The sequence below is a fragment of the Oncorhynchus mykiss genome, chromosome 25 (assembly GCF_057628025.1).
Source record: "Oncorhynchus mykiss isolate SJ-2025 chromosome 25, ASM5762802v1, whole genome shotgun sequence".
In the NCBI taxonomy this organism is placed as follows: Eukaryota; Metazoa; Chordata; class Actinopteri; order Salmoniformes; family Salmonidae; genus Oncorhynchus; species Oncorhynchus mykiss.
This window is the reverse complement of record NC_143046.1, coordinates 56833315-56860684: the sequence shown is the minus strand read 5'-3', so window position 1 is coordinate 56860684 and position 27370 is coordinate 56833315. Positions and strand designations below refer to the sequence as shown.

The 27370-nt window shown below is 43.7% G+C and overlaps 1 protein-coding gene across 2 annotated transcripts in view; it reads left to right on the top strand.

The window, feature by feature from the left end:
• Positions 1 to 27077, top strand: part of smyd3 (SET and MYND domain containing 3) — a 191390-nt gene extending 164313 nt beyond the window's left edge. For both annotated transcript variants that reach the window (XM_036962694.2, XM_090220608.1), the window contains exons 11-12: positions 26262 to 26370; positions 26793 to 27077. In XM_036962694.2, the coding sequence (XP_036818589.2) occupies positions 26262 to 26370; positions 26793 to 26894 (211 nt within the window). In that variant the 3' untranslated portion in view covers positions 26895 to 27077. The remainder of the gene's footprint in view (positions 1 to 26261; positions 26371 to 26792) is intronic.
• The last annotated feature ends 293 nt before the right edge of the window (positions 27078 to 27370 follow it).

The following is a 27370-nucleotide window of genomic DNA, read 5'->3' as shown; positions in this document are numbered from 1 at the left end:
TTATTTATTTACTAAATACTTAACTAATCACACAGAATTACACATACACAAAATTAATCATAACTTGATTACGATTTACGTCATAAAAGAAAACGTCCCTAGCGGGCGGAACAGATATGACCGCTTGTTACACAAAAGAAAAGGGGTTGGGTTTGAGTGAAAGAGCGGGAAGACTGAGGAACAAAGGGAAGAAGCTGTGCTATCGTAAATACAGTATCTTATGCATTCTAAATTACCGGCCACTTGGAAAATGCAATAAATATTTACTCTGAGCTACGCTTCGGTAGGTTGGTGGTAGATGGAAGGCCGTGTTGCCCAACCGAGTCCTTTGAAGAATGTCTCTGGTGGTCAATTGGATACGTTGTAGTAACGGCATTGTGTGGTAGAAGGTATACTCTGTCTGTTCCTTCCTAACCTACGTTTGCAGCTGCGGTTGCTAACTCAACGGCTAAGAGGTATCACTTCTGTAGTGAATAAGAGTTCAAAGTTCATACCATTCGCAACCAAAGCTCACCCTGATTTTGGCTTCGTTCTGTAGTTATTATCTGAACCATTCTGACATAGGACCGTCGTCCTACACCCCCGGAGCAGGAAGTTCTCTTGTCGTCAAGGTTTTATATAGGAAAGGAGAGGAGGGCGTGTTTGAAAAGTTTTATAGCCCATGTCCCTTCACAGGGCGGGCCACTGATTGAGCAGCCCTATCTTATGAAAGCCCACATCTCTCACAAATAATTTCATATTCAAACATTTAAATTGAACAACAATTCCATGTGAATCCGATAACCCTGATGTGTAGACTTTCCACTGTAGAGTTTGTCATCTTATCATTGATGAGAATGTCTCAGATGACAACCGAACTGACATCATATTCATTAAGTATCACCACATATGTTCAATTGTTCGGATTACCAGAATATAGTTCATTTCCCCCACCTACTGATGTTCCCAGAATCTCTATGTTAACCAAGGGTTTTGCAAATGTAACCTCAGTATGGTAGAGTGAGGATGAGGTATTTATGACTGTCATAAACCTACCCCCCAGGCCAATGTCATGACAGTAGAATGGGATACATTTTTGTACTTTTTTTCATACTGGTTCCCCTTGGGAATTGAACCCGCAACCCTGGCATTGTAAGCACCATGCTCAACAAACTGAGCCACATGGGATCCCAGCGGTAGGTTTGGCGTCAAAATGAGAATGCATGAGCGGACTAGAAGTCCATATCTACAGTAAGACAGGTATCATCAGCTAGATTCCGCGGGACGATTTATTTTTTGAGCGGATGGACCGGGGACCGGAACATATTACGAATAATTTGTTGACAGAAAATTGACCGCAAGAAGCCCAAACAGATATAATGTTTGACTGACACACAATCATTTCAAACCTTGCTTACATTTGCATTTACACTTACATGCACCCAAGGGTTTACCAAAAACAGGGCACACTTTTTTGCTATTCGTACAATTACAACGTTGAACGTCCCAGCCCTATGAAATGTCCCCTTGTGGTCATTGAATGTCCCGTGCGTCAAAATTAACGCCAGGCTAACGTCATGTTTTATGGTTCCCAGAACGTTCACAGAATGTCCGTGAGATAACATTTCCCCGAAACCCTTAAAAGGACCTAATGGGAATGTCACCTAAAGTCCTTGCTTGCTGGGTAATGCCTTAAAACGGTTACATAACAGATGGCATAAACGGTAATAACCGTATAACAGTTTCTTTGGCTGATTTTGTAGGCATACTGCTAGGCAACTACCTGAAGAGGTAAGACTGTATAGCAGAAAGGAGAGTCTCCCAGAATCAGTACTACTATTGTGAATGCTCCTCAGGCTTGGATATGAATGGCCATTTCCAGCCTTCTCTACTGCCTCTGAGGAAGAAACCATGCAAGAAGCCCTTTACTTTCCACACACGCAGACCTGCTATTATGGGTAGTAGTAGTACATACAGTATGTACAGTGGGGCAAAAAAGTATTTAGTCAGCCACCAATTGTGCAAGTTCTCCCACTTAAAAAGACGAGAGAGGCCTATAATTTTCATCATAAGTACACTTCAACTATGACAAGACAAAATTAGATTTTTTTTCTCCAGAAAATCACATTGTAGGATTTTTTATGAAAATGAAAATGAAATGGAAAATGAGTATTTGGTCAATAACAAAAGTTTATCTCAATACTTTGTTATATACCCTTTGTTGGCAATGACAGAGGTCAAACGTTTTCTGTAAGTCTTCACAAGGTTTTCACACACTGTTGCTGGTATTTTGGCCCATTCCTCCATGCAGATCTCCACTAGAGCAGTGATGTTTTGGGCCTGTTGCTGGGCAACACGGACTTTCAACTCCCTCCAAAGATTTTCTATGGAGTTGAGATCTGGAGACTGGCTAGGCCACTCCAGGACCTTGAAATGCTTCTTACGAAGCCACTCCTTCGTTGCCCGGGCGGTGTGTTTGGGATCATTGTCATGCTGAAAGGGATCATTGTCATGCTGGTTCTGGGATTTTTGCTCACCGTACTTGTGATCATTTTGACCCGACGGGGTGAGATCTTGCGTGGAGCCCCAGATCGAGGGAGATGATCAGTGGTCTTGTATGTCTTCCATTTCCTAATAATTGCTCCCACAGTTGATTTCTTCAAACCAAGCTGCTTACCTATTGCAGATTCAGTCTTCCCAGCCTGGTGCAGGTCTACAATTTTGTTTCTGGTGTCCTTTGACAGCTCTTTGGTCTTGGCCATAGTGGAGTTTGGAGTGTGACTGTTTGAGGTTGTGGACAGGTGTCTTTTATACTGATAACAGTTCAAACAGGTGCCATTAATACAGGTAATGAGTGGGGGACAGAGGAACCTCTTAAGGTCTGTGAGAGCCAGAAATCTTGCTTGTTTGTAGGTGACCAAATACTTATTTTCCTCCAGAATTTGCAAATAAATTCATTAAAAATCCTACAATGTGATTTTCTGGATTTTTTTCTTCTCATTTTGTCTGTCATAGTTGCAGTGTACCGATGATGAAAATCACAGGCCGCTCTCATCTTTTTAAGTGGGAGAACTTGCACAATTGGTGGCTGACTAAATACTTTTTTGCCCCACTGTACATATTTCCTGTATGTGGCAGTGGAGCTGTTTCCTGTACGAGAGCGTTCCATTATGTTTGTGATGTTTGTTATTTATGATGGATGTGGTTAACAGTCTTTCTGCCTCAGGCTACAACTACACATTGTGTGTGTGTGTGTGTGTGTGTGTGTGTGTGTGTGTGTGTGTGTGTGTGTGTGTGTGTGTGTGTGTGCGCGTGCGCGTGCGTGCGGTGACCGTGACCTGTGTTGACTGCTCCACCCACTCTCAGCCAATAATGATTTAACTCTGCATAATATAACCAATCAACACGATCAGAGACAGAAGATATTGGTAGTTTGATTTGACTGTGTGTGTGTGTGCCTGCGTGTGTTTTTGACTGTGAGACTAATTGATCCAGTGTGAAGGGCAGGACTCTGGTGGCTTGCCCCAGACTGGATAAGGGCTCTATCACGGACACACACACACACACACACACACACAGTGTATGCAAACATCTCCACAGGAGAGAAATACAGCAACACAGAAAATCACTTCATCAATAACTAACCGCAGGGGAGGGTGGGGAGAGAGAGAGGAGGAGGAAAGAGGGGAAGATAAATGGGAGATGGATTGAGATCCAAAGAAAAGAGGGGGTTGTGAGTGGTACAGTGGAAAGAGAGAAAAAGAGCCAGAGAACGATTGAAAGAGAGAATGAGCGAGAGCTGAAGTGAGAGAATTTTTAAAAAAGAAAGAGAATATCCTGCACCTCTCTTTGTCCCTCTCCTCTGGGATTGACTTTTCAGATGACAGGAGATGAAAAGACTGAGGGAATGTTCTCCCTCTTTTTCAAAGAGGTTTCATCTCTCTTTCTTTCTTTCTTTCTTTCTTTGTAAAATTCAAATTTCTGTCAGTAGGAAAGGCTGTTTTCCCTGTAGGCCAGAGAATAATACACACTAGGCACAGAGCTTATTGACTCCACACTCCTGCAGATGTCAATTCACAAACACACACTAATGGCAAATGGTTAAGCTTCACTGATTCCTAATATCCTGAAAAGGAGAGAAAAAGAGAAGAATACATCTCCATCTCTCTCTGTCTGTCTGTGTCGGTCTCTCTGCTTCTCTCTCTCTCTCTTTCTCTCTCACTCTTTCCTTCTCTCTCTCTCTTTCTCGCTCACTCTCTCCCATGCCTCTAAGCTATTCTCTGACTGAAAACGGAGGAATGTGTCTGTGTGTATGAGATTCTAGAGGAGCAGACGTATTTCTGTCACTCTCTCTTGTATTCCAGCTGTTCTCTAGACCGGGACCTGCTCTCCTGAACATTATCTTAGTGATGGAGCATCGCCCAGGCATCTCCTATACCTGTGTATGGAGTAAGATAGAGAGAAGAGGGGAAGGAAGGAAATAAATAAAACAGAGATAATCTGCACCCCATAGAAAAAGAAGAGTCCAGACTTCTCTGTAGTGGTTTTACAGTTAGGCAAATTTATCCCACTGCCTTGGCAAGGAAATGGAATTTAGCATTTTTAAAACTGTTCATTTATAAAATGTTTCACTCTTTCTCTTTTTCACACCCCTCTTCCTTTCTCACACCCTTTGGCTATCGGCACCAGATTAACAACGCGGAGGCGTTTGTTTACGTTTCATTTCCTCATGGAACAACGAGACCGGAGGAGAGCGCCGAGAGAAAGAAAAAAAAAGTAAACGAAATGATTTTAATTGCTTTACCGCTCAATGTGCTTTACGCAAACAATAAAATAATTTGAGGCTGTTGTTTTTCAGGTCCGTGGTAGCATCATTCACTCCGTGATTAAATCAACATCGCAGCGTTTTATTATTCATGAGCTTATTGCACTTACAGAGCGCTTACACTTTGAACCTCCTTTTTAATGCCACGATTAAAATGTAACTGCAGGATCCAGAATGATTAGGGTAATTGTGAGGCGTGTGAATGAAGAAGAAGATGTGGAAAGTCATGTTTGGAGTTGTAGATGAACAGACCAGTAAGAGCTGCTAGTTTTACAGGTCGTTTTACATCTGCTTACCGTTATCTTATTTGTTTACTGGTGACTTATAGTAAGCGATGTCTGCGACGTTCCAATGTCTAGATACGGTTGAGTCATGCAGTGCTGTTTAAAACATCCCAGTGTGTGTTATTAAGGGATGGAACCTCTCATTGATGAGCGAATCGAATAGGGAATAGACTCTACTATCTAGAGCAGAGGTAGTATAACCAGGGGTGTAGACCCAGGCCTCAACAGCCTTTCTACTGATCCATTTTCAGAAAAAGCCAAGTCTGTGGGGGCCTGGACTATAGAGCAATAATACTAACATATCCACTGTCTGTAGACTGAAGGTAGACCCCATTCTAAAAGACAAACCTAGCCACCTCAGGCCGGTACAGGGAATTGACTGTGTCCCAAATGACTCTCTAGTTGTCATTAGTCTCTCTATGTCTGTGGCTGGAAGTACTGCTCTATACTGTATGGGGAATAGGGCAGAGACCTGAGAGAGGGATAAGATTTGGCCATTATTCATATGGGGTCAGTTGGTGGTCAAATGTCATTGACCGGAAGGTGACCCTATGTGTCTCGTGTGTGTGTGTGTGTGTGTGTCTCGTGTGTGTGTGTGTGTGTGTGTCTCGTGTGTGCGGGTGCGCGCACGTGTGCCCTGCGGGTGCGCGCACGTGTGCCCTGCGGGGACTACAGGGTGGACTGAGTGTTACGTTATGGCCTAACGAGCTAAACAGTCCCGGATGAATTAACATATGTCAATGAAGGTGGTTAAAGCAACCCACTGGAGCATTCCTCTGCTCAGCCAACTACAAGGTCCAGGGCTGTGTGTGTGGGTCAGTACACTTCCTTCAGGAGTAGGACCTCCTTCCTTTGTCTGTGCTTCTTCCTAGTACGTAATGGATGTCCTCGTAGAGGTTCTTATCGGGGTATTTGAAGTGATGGGAATGGGTTGTATAAGCGTCAATATCTATGGTGGAATATTTATTTAGTCTTCCCTTTCAGAGCTCCTAGAGTCGTGAGTTGTTGCGCAGCCCCGCAGATATGTCTCTCTTGCAACTTGTGGATCAAATCTTTACATCCCTGAATAACAATGAATACTCATTTTGCATCTTTTTAGATTTATCCAAAGTGTTGATCATTAAATATGACTTTCTAAATTGTATTATTACGGTTTTCATGATCGTACATATAATACACAAAAACAGTTTATACATTCAGATGCAATGACATCAGGATCACATATAACCGGCTACATAGTTATGTTTGTGGCGGAGAATCATTTGTTAACGGCTCTTCATTTACCAGAGCCAAGACATCCTGTGGCGTGACACAGGGTTGGATATTTGGACCTTTGTTATTCCTCATCTATATCAATGACCTTGCTGAAGGGTCTTCTACCATACTTCCCCTTCTCCTTGCTGATGAAACCAATTAGATTTTATCACACAAGAATTTCGATTCACTAATTAATGAAGCCAACTCAGGCATGGCCAAATTTTCTGAACAAATTATCTTTAAATCTAAAAAATTTTTTTATCTAACTTTATTGTGTTTACTGGTAAGAATAAGACAAAAAAACAAAAAAAAGAGCCAGAATCTCAATTGGTGGGAATAAAATGGAACAAGTCACATCCACTAGATTCCTCGGAGTTCTAGATCACATTCAATTTGTCTGCAGCAAAGTGATGAAATCGGTTGGTATCACCTGTAAGATTAGTGGTTTGGTTCACCAGGTTTGCTTCCTAACTCTATACCATAGTTTAATTGACCCATATCTCATTTACTGTAATATTGTCTGGGTGGGCCAGTACATATGCCTCCTACCTACACAAATGACTCATCATACAAAAATACATTTGCAAGAATAGCCACCTCAAATTTCCTGGCTCCGTCTGCACCTTTGTTTAAGAAACTCAATATCTTGTCTATTTACAACAATAATGTACGCCAATTATGCACTTTCATCTACACATACTCATATCTCCCAAACAGTTTACCTAAACCCTTCAATGGATTCTTCCAGGTTCATTCTGAAATCCATCTGCAGAAAATAACACAAGTCACTGTGGTAACCGTCCCACTCACCACTGGCGCAGCTCACATAGTCCGTTCTCTATCAGATGTAGAGGTACCATACTCTGGAATTCTTATCTTCACATTGCCAAAACATCATCATCCCTCAATAACTTCAAGTTAAGACTGGGGGGTCAGCCTGATGAACCAAACGACTCAGTAATCTCCTCCATATAGCCTAACACTCACATGCACACACACATTTAAACAAAAACATTTTTTGTTTGTTTTGTGATTACTGATTAATGAGGTTAAACATTTATAATTAGTAGGTTTTGTTATGTTGTTTTTTTTGTACTTCCAACCACACGTGCACTGTTTCTTGGTTGTTTTTTTTATCAATCTTGTTTTGCAGGCTACTGAAGACCAAAAATGTCCATCAATTACAATAGCTTACTTAATAGACTTCATGGAAATTACACTTCACAATGGCACACTTATGTTTAGATGTGCCACACACACACTTACATTTATTTATTTGAAACTTAATTTAACTAAGCAAGTCAGTTACGAACATATTCTTATTTACCATGACGGCCTAGGATCAGTGGGTTAACTGCCTTGTTCAGGGGCAGAACGACAGATTTTTACCTTGTCAGCTCGGGGATTCCATCTAGCAACCTTTCGGGTTACTGGCCCAATGCTCTAACCACTAGGCTACCTGCCGACCCACATGCATGCACGGATGCACACACACACCACACACACCCGGACCGACACCCATATTAGAAATCTAACTGGGCCGTGGGTTCAGACTCAGTTCACAGCTGAGAGCTCCCACAATGCACTGGACTCATGGCGACACCTTAGGAAAGGGGCAATGCTCCTTGTACCATTCACACGGCTCCAGATACACACACACACACACACACACACACACACACACAATTGAAAACATATATAGGTCTTCAACTCCATCCTGCAGTAACAGGAAATTTGAAATATTTTGTGGTTTATAATTGATGGACATTTTTGGTCTTCAGAAGCCTTTTTAAACATCAAATACACTACTTTTCTAAATTGCTGAAAAGTTTTCCTGCAAAACAAGATTCACTGTTTTACTAATGTAACTACTACTCCGATTCGGATGTTGATCTACCTTTCTCTAAAAGTCATATTTCAAAATTGCACCAAACGTCAAATTTAGAAGTTTGGGTTAAAACATTATGTTCAGGCATTCATTCTGAATGTTTACGTTTAAGGGTTAAGGTTTGGGATAGGGTTAAAACCAAAAATACAAAATGAGTGTCTACCACTAGGATTGAACACGTGACCTTTGAATCCGGAGTCATATGATTACAAAAAAATCCAAGCCTACTTCATGGTAATAGCGCGCTGTTGCCCCTAGTGGCTGGTTTTGAAAGCGTTTTCCGTCATCCCCAGGACACGGACAGACGTCCAATTTCAAAGTCAATCGTAAGAATTCTGGCTGCTCCTGCGACAGGGTGATCAAATTAAGATCCTACATCTGTACACACACATCCCTTGTCCCAAACACACATGGGGCTACCACAATGGAGTGGAGGAGGCCATCGTCTCAGGATCTGTGGACTTCTAACTCCCAATATGTTCAACTGTAGCCGATGGGGGGCTGTGCCATGTAATGTTACAATAGATAACTACATTGAGAATTCTGGAATCAGATGTTGTAAGTTGTGCCTGTTATATCGATGGCAGTGGGATGCATGGCTCCAACGATTAATCTATGAATCCGTGCCACGGATCTTTAGTGTGTGTGTGTGTGTGTGTGTGTGTGTGTGTGTGTGTGTGTGTGTGTGTTTTGCCTTTGTGGGTCCATGTGTGCTTCCAAATGTTTATGAATATTCCAAATGCCCAATCGTTTGGAATAAGAGAAGGGTGCTTTTTGTTGTATTTTTAATAGGACAGTTACAGGAAGAGAAACTCAACCAGAGTAAAGCCACAGAAAACATCAACAAACACACTCCTCCATTTGTCATCCTGTCTTCCCAGAGCGAGGGAGAGGGAGAGATGCGTTCGGAAGTCTTGTGTTTAGCAACAACAAAGCTACTTCCCAGAGTTTTCCGATGTGTGTTTGCGGTAGATCCCAGTGTGTGCCTTTGTTTGCGTGCGGACGGGCAGGCTTGTGCGCATGTATGTCTGTTGTGTATATCTGTGTGTGTGTCTCTGTTGGCAGGATTCGATGACGAGGATCACACGAGCTGTGTCCTGAATTCCTCTAAGACAACTGAAGGCCAAACTGACTTCCTCTTGGATCTCACGGTCTCTCTATACACGCAACACATCATCACATACCGAGGGACAATGAAAATGTATGCCTTTCATACTTAATTCTAGTCTGAGAGTTCTGTCTGTTTGGTTGTGTTTTTCACATGTATTGCAGTGGATCACAGACTGCTAACTGCAGTAGGTTTCTGTATGCTGAATACTGTGGTGGTCGGTGCCGTTTAAGATGAGGGAGGACGATACATTTTTTTGTGAGCATGGCCTTTATTTCTATTACAGCATATTGGATGACTGTCATTCATATTCCATTCACCCAGCTCAATGTAACATCAATATGTTTAGGCTACTACATGATAGTCACATTTTCCCTATACCCATCATGAGGTTGCTACAACCTAGCCTATGAATGAACGTTTAAAATGTAGGTGCAGAGGACAAGATAAATTTGAGTAAGGTGATCAACATTGACACATTCGTTAACGCCTTTCACAATCTTGCCTGCATCTAGCTGATCTAGGGTGTAATCATTAGTCCAACAGTTGCAAACGAGAGTTTCTATTGGACAAATTTAGGTTTATCCCCATTTCATTCTGTTTGCTTCTGTTTAAAAAAAATAAGGTTTTCAGCAGAATGAATATACCCCTGATCACACGCAAACACAGTTAACTTTCATAGCAGCCACATATAAACAGCATGATCCTTTTGACCGTTGGATAATTCCTTTCCGCATTTACACGCTATCCTCCTCTGACATTTTCCTTTTGTTTGTTGGACTTCAGTGCACAACATATCAGCTGTCTGTGACCTGGTGAAAAAACCCATCCAAGCCAAACCTTCATATCATAACCACTAACCGCTACACACAACCTACATCGTTGTCACCATATTAGCAAACGTCAAGTCAACATAGCTACTAGAACTAACGCGTTAGTAAACCCGCTACAATCATGCAGTACAATGTACAGTTAGCAAGCAGTAAAGCAGTTACATTGGCGGGTCCCGTGGCAATAAATCAATAAAACCAAAAGCTTACCTTGACTTGGAGTTCCAGCGTTGGCTAGCCATAGCCAACTAGGTATCATAGCATCCCTCTCTGTTTGAGCCAGATGTTTGAATAAGCTAAACTAGCTAGCTGTTTTCGCTAGCTAAGTAAGTGAAAGGGAAAAAAATAGATAGATAGTTTTCTCTCTCTCTTGATTCTCCTTCATTTTTGAAGAAATGTTTTCATTTAAAAACTGTTCAACTGAATATATTTAGTATAGTTGTATCTATAAAGGATACATTTTTGTAATGTTATTTTCATGAAATTCGCTGAGGAGAATGGTCCTCCCCTTCCTCCTCTGAGGAGCCTCCACTGGCTGAATAGGGTAGGGGTTCTCAAAGCTCTCCCCAGGGAAACCCAGAGGCTTCATCATTCTGTTGTAGCCCTGAACTAGCTCGCTTTATTCACCTGCTGTAGTCAATGGCTTAATGATTAGTTGACAATTGGAATCAGGTGTTGTGTGCTAGCTCTGGGACAGACCAACTACAGGGAACGGATGGGGGTCCCGAGGAGAGGTTTGAAAACCAGTAGGCTGACTGAGTGCAGTAAAGTAAAGTAACTCCATCCTCTGCAGTTCTCTGCTGTGCTGTTTGTTACTCACACGACCTCTCACCCTCTGTCAAAAGCCCTCTCATCTACCCTAACTCTCATTTTCCCTAACACACTCACTTTCCATCTCTCTCCCCTCTGTCTCTCTCTCTCCCATCCTCTCTTACCTCTTACCCTCTGTCCATTGTCAAAACACCTCTCATCTCATTACTTCTCTCTCTCTGCCTTCCCCCTCTCTCCTTCTCTTTCCCTCTCCTCCATCTCCTCTGTCGTTTCTCCAACACTCTGCAGTGATTTGCTCTCTGTTTTACCTGCTGACACCTGTCACCTGGGGATACGGGGCTTGTTGTCATGAGCTGCCAATGTGTGTGTGCTTGTGCACGTACTTGTGCTTGGGGTGTGTGTGTGTGTCACCCATGGTTACAAGCCTTAGTACACTGAGCCAACACGCTGCAGTGGCCGGTGTGAATTCATTTTTGATACTATGACAAATGTCCTCACGCCAATATCCAAGCATAGAACATGTCACCAGTACATGCCAATACAGACTGCTCTGCTATGGAGAGAAAGGGAGATGGACAGGGTATTTTACTTACAGTATGTTTCACAGCTACAGTGTGTGCGTGTGTATGTGCGTGTGCGTGTGAGGGATGGAGGTCTTCTCTTTATTACGACTTGGCTGTTAAAGGAAAAGAAAAAGAGGGATGGAAGACTTGAACTCTGGATGAATACTCTCCGGAACCTTCTGTGAACCAGTAGCTGAGGGTCGCAGTCAGGCGATGCACTCGTCCTCCTCCTCACACGCAACATGCACACACAACACGCACACACAACACACACACAAACACACACACACACACACACACCCTCCCCTCTCTGAGTTCTTTGAGGTTCTGAAGAAAGAGGGAGGGAGAGAATGAAAAAATACAGAGGAACAGGTCGAATAGAATATTCCCCTCCAGGGGGATTTCTCTCGCCAGGTCTTGTACAGGTTACCAACACATGATCACACACACCTACAGTCCAATAAAACATGGAGACAGTAGACAACAGCAAGTTGAAGGCCAGTGGAAGACCTATCAGTGGGCGTGTTATTGCTTATGAAAGACTGCTCTGTGCTACATAGCAGATCACAGTAAGCGACTGTAGACAGTTGAATGGAAAGGAGCAGTCAGTAAAAATGTCCCAGAGGTTGCTAGGACGGGTGTAGCTTTGATTCATGATACACTTCTGTCAAAATCGGAGCTGCAGAAAGAGACAATAACTGCCATGCTGGAAGTGCAGTGTACAGCAGAGTAAGGGGCAGTTCATTTCAGGAAGTGCATTGAAACGCATGAATTGAACAGTGCCCAATGTTTTCTATGAGGATTTTTCAAAAAAATGATTTGGATTTTTTCAAACGTAATGTATTAAGTTAATTCCAGCCCTGGTGCTGGGTGATGGCCAGCATGCCAGCGAGGTGTGGCAGAGAGTAACGGCATACAGTCTGTAGCACCCTCTGTCACTGCTGTTAAAAGTAGTGGGGGTGAGGAGTGGGGGAGAGAGGTAAGGAAGGGGCCAGGAAAGAGACTCGACTCCCAGGAGCGTGCTCGGTGGAGAGGAGAGAGAGGGAGGGAGGCTGTTTTACATACAAGCTGTTGATGAATATAAGGAAGGAATCATAATTCCTTTCTTTCTCTCTCTCTCTGTGTCTCTAAGTCTCTCTCTCTCTCCCTCCAACTGTCTCCCCTCTCACCAGTGTTCTATGAGGTTTGTCTCACCTTTCCATGTGTTACTGGTGTCAGCGGTGGGATATGAGGGTCTGGTCAAAGCCATTGATCAGGCTGATCAGAGTATTGGCTAACTCTCATAGTGGCGTCAGGATCTATAGCAGGTCCCAGAGTCCAGCAGGAGGGATCTGGGATTGATTACGCCAGGCATCAGAGTGTGACGGACAAGAGCTCTAAATCCATGTGAGAGGGAGAGAGAGAGCGTTCTGTTTTTGTCTATAAAGGCAGATTAATAATGAGTGTCTTTACCGAGCGAACCGCATCCTTGGCATTCCCTAGCGCTTTTGAGTAGGGAGTATGTGTGTGTTTGCGTGGCATGAATGTGTGTGCCACGTGCTTTGTGTGTGTGTGTTTGTGTGTGTGTGTGTGTGTGTGTGTGTGTGTGTGTGTGTGTGTGTGTGTGTGTGTGTGTGTGTGTGTGTGTGTGTGTGTGTGTGAGTGATTTAATATTCCAGTAAAGTGGTCCCAGTGGAGAGACAGCTCTTTGTTCTTGGTAATGATCATGCCGGGGAACACTAATGTAGAGGAGGAGAGAGAACATCCCCCAACACACACCCTCCCCTTACTTACCATGGCAACACACAGCACAATTCCATATGTGTGTGTGAGTTTTCTCATGTGGTTAATCTCATATCGATATGTGTTTTCTTGTCCAGTTTATCGTGCTGTTATTCTGGAAAATGCACCACCATCAAGCAGCTCAGGGAAGAGATCCTCCAGCTGTTAGCTCGGCTGCCAGAAGAGGATGACCTGTTTTCTAACTGCACCGACCTTGCTGTGACCCTGGCAAACCAAATCTGTTGGAATACGCCTCCTATAGTAGAGCTGTCGATGAGTCGGTTTAAACATCCTCGCTGGCACAGGGAAGAGAATAATTATCCCTGGCCCCCCTCCCGTGCCACCGAAGGGGTTCAGAGCATTTTGCCCTAGACGAGTACCTGGAGAAACTTTGCAACGACAGGAATGTCTCTTTTTGTTGACCACTTTGATCTGCTGTGGGAGCAACCAGCGTTTTTTTAAAGAGACAGGATTCACCCTAACCGCAGTGGCTCCGGGATTATTTCCAGCAAAATCACAACCTGTTTTAGAGACTGACAGACAGGGTCTGGTAGTGATTCAGTCCTCCCTGTCAGACTGACAGACAGGGTCTGGTAGTGATTCAGTCCTCTCTGTCAGACCGACAGACAGGGTTTGGTAGTGATTCAGTCCTCCCTGTCAGACTGACAGACAGGGTCTGGTAGTGATTCAGTCCTCCCTGTCAGACTGACAGACAGGATTTGGTAGTGATTCAGTACTCCCTGATAGACTGACAGACAGGGTCTGATAGTGATTCAGTCCTCCCTGTCAGACTGACAGACAGGGTCTGGTAGTGATTCAGTCCTCCCTGTCAGAATAAGCAACAGATGACTTGGAAAGCATATCAACTCCTGTAGAAATGGCACTATGGTTATTGTGAGTAGCCTAATTTATGTTCCTTTAACTCTAGTGAGTTTATACAAATGGCCATCTCCTACCATTTTGATAGATTGGAGACTGTCAGAAAATGTGGTTTCTAGTATTCAAAATTTGGTTGTTATTCCGTTGGTTACCTTGAGGCAGATGCCCTAGGGGCAGAGTGGCCCGCACTCAATGAATAGGGCGCTTATAATGTCAGAGCAATCACTAGTAAAACCTTTCTTGTGAATGACCTCCTTACTGAGCGCAAAGTTGATTGCATGTTTCTCATTGAAACATGGCTGTCTTCAGACTGTTGTGTTGCTCTTATTGAAGCCTCGCCCCCGGACTACAGAAATGGGAAAAGGGGTGGAGGGACAGCCTCTATTTTTACTAATGCTCTCATCTTTTTTTGAGCATCATGCTATACTGTTTAAATGTCAGCCACCAGTGCTGGCTCTAACCCTGTATAGACCAACAAAGCATTGCTCCACTTTCTTTCCTGATTTCTCTGAAATATTGTTCTTGAGCTATGATAAAATTGTTGGGCGATTTTAGTATTCATGTTGACAAAGACACTGACTCCATTGAAGTAATGAGTTTTTTGAGCTCTGTGGACATTATCCAACATGTTACTGGACCCACCCATAACCACGGACATACTCTGGACCTGATTATTACCAAGGGGCTTTCTACTGGGCCCACCCATAACCACGGACATACTCTGGACCTGGTTATTTCCATGGGGCTTTCTACTGGGCCCAACCATAACCATTGACATACTCTGGACCTGGTTATTACCAAAGGGCTTTCTACTGGGCCCAACCATAACCACGGACATACTCTGGACCTGATTATTACCAAGGGGCTTTCTACTGGGCCCATCCATAACCATGGACATACTCTGGACCTGGTTATTACCAAGGGGCTTTCTACTGGGCCCATCCATAACCACGGACATACTCTGGACCTGGTTATTACCAAAGGGCTTTCTACTGGGCCCATCCATAACCACGGACATACTCTGGACCTGGTTATTACCAAAGGGCTTTCTACTGGGCCCAACCATAACCACGGACATATTCTGGACCTGATTATTACCAAAGGGCTTTCTACTGGGCCCATCCATAACCATGGACATATTCTGGACCTGATTATTACCAAGGGGCTTTCTACTGGGCCCATCCATAACCATGGACATATTCTGGACCTGATTATTACCAAGGGGCTTTCTACTGGGCCCATCCATAACCATGGACATATTCTGGACCTGATTATTACCAAAGGGCTTTCTACTGGGCCCATCCATAACCATGGACATATTCTGGACCTGATTATTACCAAAGGGCTTTCTACTGGGCCCATCCATAACCATGGACATATTCTGGACCTGATTATTACCAAAGGGCTTTCTACTGGGCCCATCCATAACCATGGACATACTCTGGACCTGGTTATTACCAAGGGGCTTTCTACTGGGCCCAACCATAACCACGGACATACTCTGGACCTGATTATTACCAAGGGGCTTTCTACTGGGCCCATCCATAACCATGGACATACTCTGGACCTGATTATTACCAAGGGGCTTTCTACTGGGCCCACCCATAACCACGGACATATTCTGGACCTGGTTATTACCAAGGGGCTTTCTACTGGGCCCATCCATAACCACGGACATATTCTGGACCTGATTATTACCAAGGGGCTTTCTACTGGGCCCACCCATAACCATGGACATACTCTGGACCTGATTATTACCAAGGGGCTTTCTACTGGGCCCATCCATAACCACGGACATATTCTGGACCTGATTATTACCAAGGGGCTTTCTACTGGGCCCACCCATAACCATGGACATACTCTGGACCTGGTTATTACCAAAGGGCTTTCTACTGGGCCCAACCATAACCACGGACATACTCTGGACCTGATTATTACCAAGGGGCTTTCTACTGGGCCCACCCATAACCACGGACATATTCTGGACCTGGTTATTACCAAGGGGCTTTATATTGAAGCCTCCTCTATTGTTGATGTTGCTTTATCTGATCACCACTGTGGATTTTTTTTACCACCTTTTTAACCATACTACAGGCTAATACTGAACGCATTATTAAGAAACGCTATCTGACCTCTGAAGTTGCTACAGGTTTTAAACCTAGGAAAACCTAGGAATTAACCTAGAGAGGAACCAGGCTATGAGGGGTGGCCAGTCCTCTTCTGGCTGTGCTGGGTGGAGATTATAACAGAACATGGCCAAGATGTTCAAATGTTCATAAATGACCAGCATGGTCAAAAAATAATAATCACAGTAGTTGTCGAGGGTGCAGCAAGTCAGCACAGGAGAGGTCAGGAGACACTGTGGCCCCATCCGATGATACCCCTGAACAGGGCCAAACAGGAAGGATATAACCCCACCCACTTTGCCAAAGCACAGCCCCCACACCACTAGAGGGATATCTTCAACCCCTAACTTACCATCCTGAGACAAGGCCGAGTATAGCCCACAAAGATCTTTGCCACGGCACAACCCAGGGGGGGGCGCCAACCCAGACAGGAAGATCACATCAGTGACTCAACCCCCTCAAGTGACGCACCCCTCCTAGGTGACGGCATGAAAGAGCACCAGTAAGCCAGTGACTCAGCCCCTGTAATAGGGTTATAGGCAGAGAATCCCAGTGGAAAGAGGGGAACCGGCCAGGCAGAGACAGCAAGGGCGGTTCGTTGCTCCAGAGCCTTTACATTCACCTTCACACTCCTGGGCCAGACTACACTCAATCATATGACCCACTGAAGAGATGAGTCTTCAGTAAAGACTTAAAGGTTGAGACCGAGTCTGCGTCTCTCACATGGGTAGGCCGACCATTCCATAAAAATGGAGCTCTATAGGAGAAAGCCCTGCCTCCTGCTGTTTGCTTAGAAATTCTAGGGACAATTAGGATGCCTGTGTCTTGTGACCATAGCGTACGTGTAGGTATGTACGGCAGGACCAAATCAGAGAGGTAGGTAGGAGCAAGCCTATGTAATGCTTTGTAGGTTAGCAGTAAAACCTTGAAACCAGCCCTTGACTTAACAGGAAGCCAGTGTAGGGAGGCTAGCACTGGAGTAATATGATCACATTTTTGGGTTCTAGTCAGGATTCTAGAAGCCGTATTTAGCACTAACTAAAGTTTATTTAGTGCTTTATCCGGGTAGCCGGAAAGTAGAGCATTGCAGTAGTCTAACCTAGAAGTAACAAAAGCATGGATTAATTTTTATGCATTATTTTTGGACAGAAAGTTTCTGATTTTTGCAATGTTACGTAGATGGAAAAAAGCTGTCCTTGAAACAGTCTTGATATGTTCGTCAAAAGAGAGATCAGGGTCCAGAGTAACGCCAAGGTCCTTCACAGTTTTATTTGAGACGACTGTACAACCATTAAGATTAATTGTCAACAGAAGATCTCTTTGATTCTTGGCACCTAGAACAAGCATCTCTGATTTGTCCAAATTTAAAGGTAGAAAGTTTGCAGCCATCCACTTCATTATGTCTGAAACACAGACTTCTAGCGAGGGCAATTTTGGGGCTTCACCATATTTCATTGAAATGTAGAGCTGTGTGTCATCCGCATAGCAGTGAAAGTTAACATTATGTTTTCGAATGACGTCCACAAGAGGTAAAAATATATAGTGAAAACAATAGTGGTCCTAAAATGGAACCTTGAGGAACACCGAAATGTACATTTGATTTGTCAAAGGACAAACCATTCACAGAGACAAACTGTCTTTCCGACAGATAAGATCTAAACCAGCCAGACCTTGTCCATGTAGACCAATTTGGGTTTCCAATCTCTCCAAAAGAATGTGGTGATCGATGGTATCAAAAGCAGCACTAAGGTCTAGGAGCACGAGGACAGATGCAAAGCCTCGGTCTGATGCCATTAAAAGGTAATTTACCACCTTCACAAGTGCAGTCTCAGTGCTATGATGGGGTCTAAAACCAGACAGAAGCATTTCGTATACATTGTTTGTCTTCAGGAAGGCAGTGAGTTGCTGCGCAACAGCCTTTTCTAAATATTTTGAGAGGAATGGAAGATTCGATATAGGCCGATAGTTTTTATATTTTCTGGGTCAAGGTTTGGCTTTTTCAAGAGAGGCTTTATTACTGCCACTTTTAGTCAGTTTGGTACACATCCGGTGGATAGAGAGACGTTTATTATGTTCAACATAGGAGGGCCAAGCACAGGAAGCGGCTCTTTCAGTAGTTTAGTTAGGGTCCAGTATGCAGCTTGAAGGTTTAGAGGCCATGATTATTTTCATCATTGTGTCGAGAGATATAGTACTAAAACACTTGAGTGTCTCTCTTGATCCTAGGTCCTGGCAGAGTTGTGCAGACTCAGGACAACTGAGCTTTGAAGGAATACGCAGATTTAAAGAGGAGTCCATAATTTGCTTTCTAATAATCATGATATTTTCCTCAAAGAAGTTCATGAATTTATTACTGCTGAAGTGAAAGCCATCCTCTCTTGGGGAATGCTGCTTTTTAGTTAGCTTTGCGACAGTATCAAAAAGACATTTCAGATTGTTCTTATTTTCCTCAATTAAGTTGAAAAAATAGGATGATCGAGCAGCAGTGGGGGCTCTTCAATACTGCACGGTACTGTCTTTCCAAGCTAGTCGGAAGACTTCCAGTTTGGTGTGGGGCCATTTCCGTTCCAATTTTCTGGATGCTTGCTTCAGAGCTCGGGTGTTTTCTGTATATCAGGGAGCTAGTTTCGTATGAGAAATGTTTTTAGTTTTTAGCGGTGCAACTGCATCTAGGGTATTGCGCAAGGTTAAATTGAGTTCCTCAGTTAGGTGGTTTACTGATTTTTGTCCTCTGACGTCCTTGGGTAGGCAGAGGGAGTCTGGAAGGGCATCAAGGAATCTTTGTGTTGTCTGTGAATTTATAGCACGACTTTTGATGCAAACGTAATAAAATGGTGGTCCGATAGTCCAGGATTATGAGGAAAAACATTAAGATCCACAAAATGTATTCCATGGGACAAAACTAGGTCCAGAGTATGACTGTGACAGTGAGTAGGTCCAGAGACTCCATAGAAAATTAAGGACAACCATTGATGCCATAGCTACAGTAAAGTTTAATAAGGCCACATCCAAATGGAGTGCCCCTTGGATGAGTGTGGATACGAATCAATTAAGGAACAATTGGAGAAAGGCAGAGCAGAAGTGGAGAAAGTCAAAGTTGCAGGTCCATTATGATCTTCTGAGCGAGCAACTTGGCATTTATAACAAGACAATTAGAAATGGCAGACAGGCTAATTTTTCTAGCTGGGTCACTAATAATCCAGAATAATTCCAGAGCGCTCTTCTCAACCATGGATTGATAAATCCTACCATTTTTAGAGATAAGATAACAAACATTAGGCTGGGTATCAGTCAAGCAAGACCTGATGAGAAGTTTGATGATATGTACCCTAGCCTACCAGACAAATGCACGATAGATTTATTTTCCCTGGTTGACACAGACATGCTCAGGAAAGTGATAATACAATTTAAGCCTCTACCTATCCCCACCACCTTCTTTAAAAAATTGAATTCCATATCTGAAGTAGTGCAAGCTATTGTTAATCACTCCCTGTTAACAGGGACTTTCCCCACTGCACTAAAAACGTTTTTGTGCCCAGCACAGAGACAGGCTAAGTTAGTGGTAAATGATCTTAGTGCCAATACAGATGCTGAACGGCTCTTTGTCCTTGTACTCTTGGATTTTAGTGCTGAATTCGAATGTTGACCATAATGTCCTTCTGGACAGACTAGAGAGGTGGGCTGGCTAGGCCCAGTTCTATGTTGGTTTTGGATCTATTTAACCGGTCGAGAGTTTTTTTGTAACCCTTGGTGAACACAATTCAGAGAAAATGCATAAAACATGGCGTTCCACAAGGTTCAATTTTGGATCCGGTATTGTTCAGTGCATTGGGAAAATATTCAGACCCCTTGACTTTATCCACATTTTGTTAAGTTATAGCCTCATTCTAAAATGGATTAAATAAATACAAATCTTCAGCAATCTACACGCAATACCCCATAATGACAAAGCAAAAACTGTTTTTTAGAAATATTTGCAAATGTTTTAAAAACTGAAATACCGTATTTACATAAGTTATCAGAGCCTTTAGCAATGAGACTAGATATTGAGCTCAGGTACATCCTGTTCCCATTGATCATCCTTGAGATGTTTCTAAAACTTAATTGGAGTCCACCAGTGGTAAATTCAATTGATTTCACATTATTTTTAAAAGCACACACCTGTCTATATATAAGGTCCCACAGTTGACAATTCATGTCAGAGCAAAAACCAATCCAATGAGATTGAAAGAATTGTCCGTAGAGCTCTGAGACAGAATTGTGTCAAGGCACAGATTTCTGAAGCATTTAAGGTCCCCAAGACCACAGTGGACTCCATCATTCTTAAAATAAAGAAGTTTGGAACCACCAAAACTCTTCCTAGAGCTGGCCACCCGGACAAACTCAGCAATCGGGGGAGAAGGACTTTGGTCAGGGAGGTGACCAAGAACCCGATAGTCACCGATGGTCACCCGGTGGTCACCCGATGGTCACACACCATTTCTGCAGCACTCCACCAATCAGGCCTTTTATGATAGAATGGCCAGACAGAAGCCACTCCTCAGTAAAAGGCACATGACAGCCCACTTGGAGTTTGCCAAAGGGCACCTAAAGACTCTCAGACCAGATTCCCTAGTCTTGTGAAACCAAGATTGAACTCTTTGGCCTGAATGCCAAGCGTCACGTCTGGAGGAAACCTGGCACCATCCCTACGGTGAAGCATGGTGGGGGCAGCATCATGCTGTGGGGATGTTTTTCAGCGGCAGGGACTGGGAGACTAGTCAAAATTGAGGCAAAGATGAACGATGCAAAGTATAGAGAGAGCTTTGATGAAAACCTGCTCCAAAGCGCTCAGGACCTGAGACTGGGCCGAAGGTTCACTTTCCAATAATACAACGACTCTAAGCACACAGCCACGACAACGCAGGAGTGGCTTCGGGACAAGTTTCTGAATATCCTTGAGTGGCCCAGCCAGAGAGCGGACTTGAACCCGATCTAACATCTGTGGAGAGACCTGGAAATAGCTGTGCAGCAACTCTCCCCATTCAGCCTGACAGAGCTTGAGAGGATCTGCAGAAAAGAATGGGAGAAACTCCCCAAATACAGGTGTGCCATGCTTGTAGCATCATAACCAAGAAGACTCGAGGCTGTAATCTCTGCCAAAAGCTGCTTCAACAAAGTACTGAGTAAAGGGTCTGAATACTTATGTAAATGTGATATTTTTTAATATTTTTTTATTAGCAACAATTTCTAAAAACCTGTTTTTGCTTTGTCATTATTGGTTTTGTTTGTAGATTGATGAGGAAAAAAACTATGCAATCAATTTTTTGAATAAGGCTGTAACGTAGCAAAATGAGGAAAAAGTCAAGGGGTCTGAAATCTTTGAGTGCACTGTTTATTGTCCAACGGCTCTGTGTTACCCCTTGGCAGCATTATCAGAAAGCACAGGATTAGATTTTCACTACTACGCAGACGATACACGACTTTGCATTTCTGTATCACCCGAGGATTTTAGCTCGATTGATACATGATTAGACTGTATTAGTGATTTAAATACGTGGATGGCTCACAACTTCCTCCAGCTAAATCAAGACAAGACCAAGGTACTTATTGTTGGAGTCAAAGCATAGACAGAGAATCTGGCCTCACATTTGAATTCACGGGTAATAAAGATAAAACACCAGGTAATGCTCTCCTGTCTGGTCTACCAAAGAAAGCGATTGGTCAACTGCAAAACATACAGAATGCTGCAGCACGGGTACGGACCAAGACCAGACGGAGAGCATTACATTACATTACATCGGTCTTAAGGTCTCTGCAGTTTTAGAATACATTTTATGATTATTCTATTGGTTTTTAAATCAATCCACGATTGTGCACCCCAATACGTGTCAGACATGCTTTTAAGTTATGTACCCAGTAGGTTCCTCAGGTCCTCTGTCACTGGCCTTTTAACTATCCCAAAGCCTAGGACCAAGAGGCATGGAGAGGCAGCCTCTAGTTATTGTGCTGTATAAATTAAACTGGATTTGATTTGACTTTTAAAAACACACATACACACACACACACTGCCTTAAGCAGCGTGGGCAACCCTGCCTGCATACAGTATTGACTGCAGTAGGTTTTACAAATGTAGACATGACACCATGGCTTTACCCTTAGGACATTTATGTTACTGATAAAGTCAGTCATCTAGCACACATGTTTGAATGCTGGGAGGAAATCAACCAGAAATCAACCAAATCAACCATACACTACTCTACATGCTGTATTAGTTACAATAGAGCGGTTGATCTGAATAGTGGAATTAGCTGAATTACCTGAATGGATCTTGATGAGACCAATGGATGATTCCAGTTCTTTTGAAGAATCCCCTAAGAATGATCTACCACCACGTTCAGCCTTCATCTCTTACAAAAGTAGTTTCTCATGGAAGGTACTTTGTCTTTCTAGGGCATCTAAGACGTTGTTTGGTCTTTGGTGTAGTTGTTTACATGTTTGTGGATTGTTTTAGTTGGCTTGCTGATGGTTCGTAAAATCAGACAGCTTTGGTTTGGGCTAGATGGAGTCTTGACTTGCCATGTGATGTCTGTCTGTCTATCTATCTGTCTGTGTTTCTGTGCTCACTCTCTAATGCAGACCTCTTTTTTCTCGGTGTGCGTGTGTTATGTGTGTGTGTCTGCTCCACCTGAGCAAAAGATACATGTCATTACTGTTTAATTAAACCCATTTCTTCTGTCTCCCAAATTGCAAACATTCCCAAAGATTTCTCCACAGTGTGATCTCTCCCAGTCTCCCTCTGCCAGAGAGAGATTTGGTTCCAAGTTAAAGTTGAGAAAACGTGTGTGTGTGTGTGTGTGTGTGTGTGTGTGTGTGTGTGTAATATGAGAAACCACCCCAGCATTGACTTGTAATTGGAGATTTAATTGGATAGTTCTCTCCTTGAGTGCGTTATAGCCAAACAGTTTTTGTTGATAAATGCTTGAGGCAGAGAAAGTGTGTGTGTGTGTGCGTGCGTGAGCTTGTGTGTCTGAGCTCCTCTCAATAAGTCATTGAGGCGTGGTGAGTGCTCCACGGCACTCTGTGTGTTTTTGGCCTATTGAGCAGTACACCAATTACTGTGATATTAATGAACCCATGGCTGGACGTGATAAGAAATAATATGGCTCTGAAAAACCTACTTTAATGTTGACATTTAGTGTTCCACTGTCTGCCTCTCTTTATTTGTTGTCGTTCGGTTGGCACTCATCAGAAAGATGTCACTCAAATGATCTATAGTCCATTTGATTCTGGATGAACTTTTCTATAAATGTCAGGTGGCTTCCATCTGTCCCGGTGACACATTGTGTAATTCAGGGGTGGCCAACCCTCCTCCAAGAGGGCTAGAGCAAAATCTGCACCCAGTGGTTTTCCAGGAGAAAGGTGGGCCACCGCTGTTGTAAAACCAACACTTTCAACTGCAATCAAGTTGACGTGAATAAACCATGAGGAAGGGACTGTTTTGGAGTTACCCAATTCTATGGCATCTGGTGTCGCTCTGCTCTCCTGTCTCAAGATGTCCATATAAACTACCGTTTGTCTGTTCACCATAAACAACAACAACATTGGTTGGTTTGGGTTCAAGAGCCGTTCCCCACACAAACCTGTTGTGTAGTGTTGCAAGTGTATTCTCTTACAGTGTGCATTCTCTCTCTGTGTGTGTATTCTCTGTGTGTCAGTATTCTCTGTGTGTGTGTATTCTCTGTGTGTCTGTATTCTCTCTGTGTGTGTATTCTCTGTGTGTGTGTATTCTCTAAGAGTGTGTATTCTCTGTGTGTGTGTGTGTATTCTCTGTGTGTATTCTCTAGAGTGTGTGTATTCTCTAAGACAGTGTGTATTCTGTGTGTGTGTGTGTGTATTCTCTGTGTGCATTCTCTTAGAGTGTGTGTATTCTCTAAGCCTGCGTGTAATCTCTAAGAGTGTGTGTATTCTCTGTGTATTCTGTGTGTGTGTGTATTCTCTAAGAGTGTGTGTATTATCTGTGTATTCTCTAAGAGTGGATGTATTCTCAAAGACTGTGTATTCTCTGTGTGTATTCTCTTAGTGTGTGTATTATCTGTGTGTGTGTTCTCTGTATGTGTAATATCTTAGTGTGTGCGTATTCTCTAAGAGTGTGTGTATTCTGTGTGTGTGTGTCTATTCTCAAGGAGTGTGTGTGTTTTCTGTGTGTATTCTCTAAGAGTGTGTGTATTATCTGTGTATTCTCTGTGTTCTCTAAGAGTGTGTTCTCTAAGAGTGAGTGTATTCTCTATGTGTGTGTGTGTGTGTGTTCTCTAAGAGTGAGTGTATTCTCTGTGTGTGTGTGTTCTCTAACAGTGCGTTTACACTATACGAGCGGCACTCGCCTAGCCACACTAGCCCCGGCCTCATGTGGGTGCTAGCAAGCAAGCTAGGTAGTGCTATATATCAACAGCCATTGTCAGTCAATCCAGTAGTGGTTGGAAGCTATTGGGAAAATGGTCACTCGAGTGGCGATATCGCAGAGGATTTGAATAAAATTCAGTTTTCCCCAACTTTAGTCCCGCCCTGTTTAGCTCCCTCGCCCATGCTCGCATCACTCAACAGTCCCCCGCCCACTTCTCTTCTCTTGCTTTCCTGCCATTGGAATTGAATGTCTTCCATTGTTTCACAGCGCGATATCGCTTCCTAGTGTAAACTACCCGTACGAGTGTGTATCCTTTCTGTAAGTGAGTTTGTGTTCTGTAAGAGTATGTATTATCCGTGGGAGTGTAGATTCTTCATAATTCAACCAGGGGCATGAGGCTCTGCTCTCTGACCTATTTGGATAGGTCACTCTCTGCTCTCTGACCTATTTGGATAGGGCACTCTCTGCTCTCTGACCTATTTGGATAGGGCCCTCTCTGCTCTCTGACCTATTTGGATAGGGCACTCTCTGCTCTCTGACCTATTTGGATAGGGCACTCTCTGCTCTCTGACCTATTTGGATAGGGCACTCTCTGCTCTCTGACCTATTTGGATAGGGCACTCTCTGCTCTCTGACCTATTTGGATAGGGCACTCTCTGCTCTCTGACCTATTTGGATAGGGCACTCTCTGCTCTCTGACCTATTTGGATAGGGCACTCTCTGCTCCACTTTAACACAGACACACAGACACACTCTTCTCTCTCTCACTCACTCACTCACTCACTCACTCACTCACTCACTCACTCACTCACTCACTCACACACACACACACACACACACACACACACACGTTTTGACATGTGTATTTAAAAAGCTGTTGGGGTACAGTTTTAATCAGCCCCCTGATTAGCTATCCCAAATGTCGATAGATATTATCATGTCTCATACCTTCGAGGGGAATACTGGTATAGTCTCTCGCTCTCTCGCTCGCTCTCCCTCACTCTCTCTGTCTGACATGATCTCTCTGTGCGTGTTTATATATGACATGATAGTGCCGTTCTAACCCTCACGGCTCTATGATAAGAGTGTAAAGTCGAGCGAAGTAAATGCTTATTTCCAGAGATAAACCAATGGTCATATTTACCCAGATAGTGTACCAGTTAGTGCACCACATTTGGTATATTTTGATGCCAGAAAACACTCTTCTTGTGTTCTCTCCATTTTACCAACCTCCTCCTCTATCTGCACCCCTTTCTCTTTCTCGTTTACCACTGGAAGAAAAATGATTCCTTAACAGAAGAACAGTGGAGTGGAAACGAAGCGCTACTCTCTCCTGTCTGTCTAGTATAACTGTCTTTGAGCACTGTGAGACAGACCTGGGTTCAAATAGTATTTGTGTTCCTCCAAATACTTGAGAGCCACACTTACGTCAGCTTGTCTTGCGAAGTGGAACTAATGGAACCGTCCCTGAACTGCAAAACCTGCCCACCTGACACTCCAGTCAGGCGTGTTCGAATGCTCAGATTTTGCTGATATGAAAGTTGCCGTCTTCTTCAAACTGGCTGTACTCCCACCCCACTAATCACCCCTCCCCCCTCTGTCCCCAGGCAGTACTACCCAGACCCCCACCCTGCCCACGCCATCCAGCTGATGAGAGTCGCCAAGCTCCAGCACTTTCTGGTTCACCTGGGGGACGCACAGCACACACTGAGACTGGTGAGCTGGGCAGTGAACCATTGTTATGGCTGCCCTATCCCCGTCTCCCCTCATCTATCTCAGGGCTCGGTTCAGGGGGTTGCAACGTTACAGAACATTTAGGTCCCTCACACTCTAATCTAGACCTCCAGCCAGTTCCACTGCTGTCTTTCTTCCTGTCTAATCAGGGACTGATTTAGACATAGGACATCAGGTGGGTGCAATTAATTATCAGGTGGAACTGAAAAACAGCCGTACTCCAGGCCTTGTAGGGTAAGATTGGAATAATCCTGGTTTAGATAGACTTTGTACAACAGATACAGTATGAGTTTCAGGCTGGTAGCATGTAGAGAGTCATGTCAGCTGTAGTCAACATATTTGTACGGGTAAGGTAATGAACACATCACTGAATACACCCCTGCTCTCTCCTGTCTCCCCTGCAGGCCTATGACATCATGAAGGTTACTCACGGCAACCAGCACCCCCTGACCTCTGACCTCATCAGGAGGTTGGAGGAGTGTCGGGCGGAGTTGGACCGTGCCTAGCAACCTGCCCTAGCCACCCGAGGGGATTCGAGAAGCCCATGGCTGTTCGGAAAGTAGCACCTGTTTTTAGTGTAAGGACGGTGAAGTGTTATTTGGTTGATATTGAATCATTTCTAGAGCTTCATTTTAGTTTTCATTTTGTTCCCTGTCATTCTTCATAACCCATTAAACACACTGAAACAACCTCTTTAACTGCGTGTGAGCTGGATTCAGATCTGTCTCCTTGTCTGAGCTGGTTCCTGTGTACTTGTGTGTGTGTGTGTGTGTGTGTGTGTGTGTGTGTACACACTTATCTCCGGATATGGCCACACAGTGTTTTGCTAGTTAACTCCCCCTAAAACTGGCCAGCGTTGTGACTAGAGAGACATGGATTAGGGCTCCTGCCCCCCTCCTCCCTCAGATAGCATCCTGCAGAGTGATGTCACCTGCTGGGAGGGAATAGCACCCTGGGTGTGTGTCTGTCGGCATAACCCGGT